This window comes from Hyperoodon ampullatus (assembly GCF_949752795.1).
Source record: "Hyperoodon ampullatus genome assembly, chromosome: 4".
NCBI lineage: Eukaryota > Metazoa > Chordata > Mammalia > Artiodactyla > Ziphiidae > Hyperoodon > Hyperoodon ampullatus.
In genome coordinates, this window is record NC_136917.1 from 120,077,851 (window position 1) to 120,083,850 (window position 6,000).

Genomic DNA, 6,000 nt, shown 5'->3' on the forward strand with positions numbered 1-6,000 from the left:
GTTAGAACTGATCAAATAAGAAACTCAAAAATTGGGAATTCCCTGGCAGTTCAGTGGTTAGGACTTGGCGATTTCACTTCTGTGGCCCAGGTTCAATCCCTGGTTGGGGAACTAAGATCCAAAAAAAAAAAACACTCAAAAATTAAAATTGGGTTCATTGGGCCCAGATGATATACTCGGGATTAATTTCCACTTTCTGCTTTCCTTAGAAGTTTTAAAAATTTTTCTTCCTATCTGTTGTTTATTAAAATGGATATTTCAGGACCATAAATTTTTCTCTGACAACTTAGTTGTATTCTGTAGAATTCTTATTTTCTAGATATTCCAAATTTCAAAATTTTGTTTTTAACTCTAGAAATGTTTTAATTTCAGGTTAATTTCAGTTAATTAATTTTTAGGTTAATTTAAATTTCAGTTAGGTTTAATTTCTAGTTTTATTGTAGTTATAGAATGTTGTTTGTATTGTTCTAATTACTATTTTTTAACACATAATTTTGATCATTGTTTTTATTTATTTATTTATTTATTTTCGGTACACGGGCCTCTCACTGTTGTGGCCTCTCCCGTTGTGGAGCACAGGCTCCGGACGCGCAGGCCCAGCAGCCATGGCTCACGGGCCCAGCCGCTCCGCAGCACGTGGGATCCTCCCGGACCGGGGCACGAACCCGTGTCCCCTGCATCGGCAGGCAGACTCTCAACCACTGCGCCACCAGGGGAGCCCGATCATTGTTTTTAATATGTTTTAAATTCTGTTAGGACAGATCAAATACCAGTGCTCCTTAAGAATTTTTTTAAAAAATACTCTTGCCCACTTACTCCTTCAAATGAATTTCACAATTAATTTGTCTAAATATCTAACTATCCCATAAAGATTGAAATTAGTATTGTTTTTTACACTAGCATATTTTTATTCTAATTTTATTTACCATGATGCGTGTGTTGCTTTATGTTTTCTTCTTTATGATTTTATAAGAAAATAGATTTTTAAATTTCATAATTGTATGTAGACTTTTTATCTTTCAGATTCAGGTGCAGCTCTCTCCCAAGGAGGATGGTATATTGATGTGCCCTAGTCGATGTGAACAGAAGTTTCATCATTTTCTTCATGAACACTTGGATGGGTGCATGTCATCTTCATTTCCCCTTGTTGCATGTGACTCATGCTTAAATAACCAGTTAGCTATTTTGAGGGAATAATCAGTTTGAATAACTGAACAATGGAAATATGAGTGATTAAAAGAAATTCAAGGTCACACACAGTGCAGAAAGTCAATCTGTCAAAATCACAGCTGAACCCATTTGTATATTGTAACTTTCTTAGTAAGTATGTTAAGATTTTTATCAATGCCTTTAAAAATAAATAACTTTTTTTTTTTAAACCTTGACTATCTGAATATTTTTCTTTGGAATATATATGGTAGGTTGGAGTCTTTCTAAGATGTAGAGAAAACTACTCAGGCTTATTTGGGTAAAGGGTAGTATTGTAAAGATACAAACAATTGTAAAACAATGTTGCTGATGATCCAAGGTTAAGGAACAAAGCCTAGCTGAAGCTGAATGTCAGAGGACTGGACCTGGCCAGTCAGGAACCAAGGCTGTGTTCTGTTGCTTGGATGTCATATTGTCATTCTCCTCCTCCACCTTTTCTTATCTGTCTGCCTCTCTTCTAGCCTCCTCCACACCCTCCTCATGCGCACTGCCTAACATGATTGCCCAGGCCATTCTCTCTTCATCACCTTGCGGTTCCATCTACCATCCATTTGACTATATGTGTCTCTCAGTTCAGATTCTCTGGAGAGGTAGAACATAGTACTGTTTTAGTTTAGTCTAAAGGATTGGTGTTCATATGCCTGAGATTCTCCCTAGTCCATTTAGCTGTGGGAGAAGATGCTAATATGTAAGTTATATTTCTTTCAGAGGTTTTGCTTGGGAAAACTTCATGTGCCTAGCGTATTAGTAGCTGCCCAGTCTTTTTTGAATAAATAAGTGAATATTCAAGTGCCTGGTAAGTAAGCTTTGCAGAATGGAATGTTCTATGGCTTAAGCTTTTTTGTACAGGGTAAGTAGAATTTTATCATTTTTCATGACAATTAGCTAATATTTTATATTAATTGCCTAAAATATGCCAGGTTAAATTTAGCTATGAAGGTAGCTTATTTGCTTTCTAAGATTTTTGAATGTTACCTCCCTTAATATTGTACCTAATACAGTTGGAGAGTAGTTGTAGGTTCAGGAAAGTCATTCATTTCAGCAAATATTTATTCAACTTTGTGTCAGGCACTGTTCTAGGTGCTTGGGAACAAAACAGATGAAAGTTCCTGCTTAGAGTGGTGGGAACTAGCTAGCAAACAAGTGAAATTTATAAGGTGGCATGTAGTGATTCATGTCGCAGAGAAAAGGGAAACAGGAAAGGGAGCTGGCAGAGTGGGATTGGAAGCAGGGATGCTTTTTAAAAAAAGAACAGGGAACTCTAATTGAGGTGACATTTGAGCAGAGATCTGCAGAAAATGAGAGCCATTCACATAAGTGAAGAACCTCCCAAGCAAAGAAAATGGCAGGTGCAAAGGTCCTGAGACAAGAGTGTGTTTAGCATGTTCAGGGAACAGCAAAGAAACCAGCTCGGCTGGAGTGGAAGTGAGCGAGGAGGAGAGATAAAGGTCATATGTAGGCCATTGCAAGGTCTTCAGCGTTTCTTGGGAATCCATTGGAAGGTTTTGAACCAAAGGTGTTGCATGATCGGATGCATAAAAAGAGGCTTCTGGGGGGAATTCCCTGGGGGTCCAGTGGTTAGGACTCTGGGCTTCCACTGCAGGGAGCACGGGTTTGATCCCTAGTCGGGGAACTAAGATCCCACATGCCGAGCAGCGTGGCCCCCCAAAATAATAATTTAAACAAAAAAGAGGCTTCTGACTGCTTTGTTGAAAATAAACCATAAGTTTCAAGGGAGAGAGAGCAGGCCGAGTAGGGCTTGGATCTGAGTGTATTTTCCAAGTGGAGCTCAGGATTTGCCAGTAGATTCCATGTGGAGTATGAAAGAAAGGAGTCAAGAATGACCCCCAAGGTTTTTGGCCTGAGCAAGTGGGAGAATAAAGTAATGAGATGGGGACTTCCCTGGTGGCGCAGTGATTAAGAATCCACCTGCCAGTGCAGGGGACACGGGTTTGAGCCCTGGTCTGGGAAGATCCCACATGCCGTGGAGCCACTAAGCCTGTGAGCCACAACTACTGAGCCTGTGCTCCGCAACAACAGAAGCCACCACAATGAGAAGCCCACACACTGCAATGAAGACCCAACACAGCCAAAAATAAATAAGTTTATATAAAGTAATGAGATGGAGAAGTCTGCATAAAGAGTACTTTTGTAGAAAGGAAGGAGAAGGAGTTGGGTTTGGGCTGTGTAGTCTGAGGAGTTGGATATGAGTAAACTGTTCAAAGGAGAGACCTGGGATAAAGATGAAATTTTAGAAGTTAGCATAGACCTAGAATTTAAAGCCGTTCATCAGGATGAGATAGCCGAGGAAGTGCATATAAATAGAGATGTTAGAGGAGAACTCTGGGGTACTCCCAATGTTTAGAGATCTGATGCGAGAAGCAATAAAAGAGACTGAGATGGAGCTCTCAATTAATTAGGAGGAAACCCAGAGTGATGCCCTGGAAGCCAAATGGAGAAAGTGTTTCGAGGAGTGATGGGCCATATCAGAGCTACCAATAGGTCAGATGCTACTAGCAAGTCACACAGGATGAGGACTAAGAAGTATTTGTTGAATTTAGCAGTGACTCTCATAAGGGCTGTTTTGGTGCAATGGAGGAGGTGGTAGAGAATGGAAAAGAACAGATGAAGACAGCACATGCAAACAACTCTTTCAAGAATCTTTGTATTTCTGAATTTTTGTTATATTTGGGTATTAGTAAAATTATATTTGACATAACTTTAGAATTTTTTGTGAATCCTGTGTTGGTTGTATATATGTGTATGTGTGTAAATTTTTTAATGTAAGATTTACTATGGGTCATGGTGAAAAAAGGGTTTAAAAAATATGGGATTAGAACAAGAAGGTGAAGAGAATGTTTAGAAAAGAGGTAAAGGATATGGGAGATGTTACTCATGTGAGCACAGGGGAAGGATTTAGGGAGTTGGAGAAGGTTGGGATATGTGATCAGAAAGGGAGAAGTTTTGAAACATAAGGATGAGTGTCAGGGCAATGAGGGATGACCTAGGAGTCCTGTGGAAATTGATGTATACTGGAATAAAGGGCATAGTGATCTTATGATCCAGAAATAATCCATTCTCTATAAAGGGCCAGGGTAAATTAGTTTAGCTTTGTGGGCCTCTAAAAATGTAAAAAAAAACACTCTTAGCGTATAGGCTGTGGTCATACTTTGCTGCTCCCTGCTTTTTTTGGGGGGGGGCATGCCACATGGCTTATGGGATCTTAGTTCCCAGACCAGGGATTGAACCCAGGCCCTCAGCAGTGAAAGCGCAGAGTCCTAACCTCTGGACCACCAGGGAATTCCCACTGCCCCCTGCTTTATACTAGAAGCCCTTGGCAGAAGCTCTGGACAAATAATTTGCATGGAGTCCTGTTATATTTTAAAGTATTTTTAATAGTAAATGTATATGGTACAGAATTCAGATGATTATATGCAGGATAAAGTAAACCTCCCTACCGTGTCCACTAGCTATCCTGCTCCCCTCCCTGGAATCTATCATCATTTACAGTTTCTTATTTAAGAAGTTTTCTATGAAGGTATGAACATGCATGTACATATATGCTCTGTCAATCTTAAATTTAACTAGATTCTTTTTCCTTGAGGTTTGAACTATGAAATGTAATAAGTAATACTTGTACCACTTATGACGTTATTGCTTTCATATCCAAATCCAGCCTTCACTGCCTACTCTGCAGTAATGAATCTGGACCCTGTAACTACCCCTCCCTTGTCAGCAGGTACAGTGTAAAGCTTTGTCAGTAGAGGGTGCTGGTGAGACACAGGAGGGGCAAGGGACTACTTTCTTGGGTCCTTTGTGCCTCTCTAGCAGACACCTGCAGCACATGGTTTCTGCAGCCTTGTGCGGTGCCTGCCTTCAGCAGTGCCCAGTGGCCAGCAGCACTCAGCAGCCCCATGTGGATGGCTTTCCCTGGCACCCCCAAAACACTTTCTAAGCAAAGTGCTCCAAGCTTATACCTTCTGGGGCTGCACCTCTTTAATTAAGCCAACCTCTCTGCTGTCCATGGCTGTGCCTTCTCTGTCGAAGTCTAGATCTCAGCCCTGGGGTACTTTCTTTGGGTGCTCTCTCTCAGCCTAGCATGAAGAGCCATAAGCTATTACCTACACCTGCTTAGAGTTCTCAATTTCATAATCAATCCTCATTACTCCAGTTTCCTGTTACAGTGAATAACTCTTTATAGTAAACTTTCCCCAAATTACTGTGTGGTTTCTATCTCCTGATTGGACTCTGATACAAAACTTAAAACCTTTCTATTAGAAAAGCGTTAGATATAAAATCAGACAAGAAGATAATCCATCTCACCTCTAGTAATCTCACCCTCCAGAGCAACTATTAATGTTGTAATGCTAAACTAGTTTTATGCTTTATTTTAAATATAAAAATAAAAACAGCTACTTGTAAAACAGCAGTACAAAAAGGACGAAAGTAAAAAAGAATGCCTTCCTGTCCCCTTTCTACCCACTTAAAATAGTTACCACTATTAACATTTTCTTGTGTATTCCAGAAATTCTTAATGCATCTAGAAACATGAGAGTATAGTTTTTAAACAAATGGAATCATACCATATATACCGTCCCTGTGTTTCATGGTAAAAATAAAAATTAAGGTAAAAGAATGGTTGTTTTCCAACTTATACTAGCATTATGAATTTGGATTGGCCTTCTAACCATTCAGAAAACTCTGTTGATTAACTGGTAGGAATGAAATTTTGGACACAGGCACAGATGTAGACATTCACATCAAATGTAATACCTTGAACATTATGAAGTC

At 39.6% G+C, this 6,000-nt stretch overlaps 1 protein-coding gene across 1 annotated transcript in view; it reads left to right on the forward strand.

The window, feature by feature from the left end:
* LOC307051546 (survival motor neuron protein-like) overlaps nt 1–1,345 on the forward strand; it is a gene marked incomplete at its 5' end in the record, with an annotated part of 45,273 nt that extends 43,928 nt beyond the window's left edge. The window contains 2 exon segments of the mRNA XM_079701959.1: nt 1,024–1,086; nt 1,088–1,345. Coding sequence (XP_079558085.1) covers nt 1,024–1,086; nt 1,088–1,168 — 144 coding nt within the window. The 3' untranslated portion in view covers nt 1,169–1,345.
* Between the last annotated feature and the right edge of the window lie 4,655 nt (nt 1,346–6,000).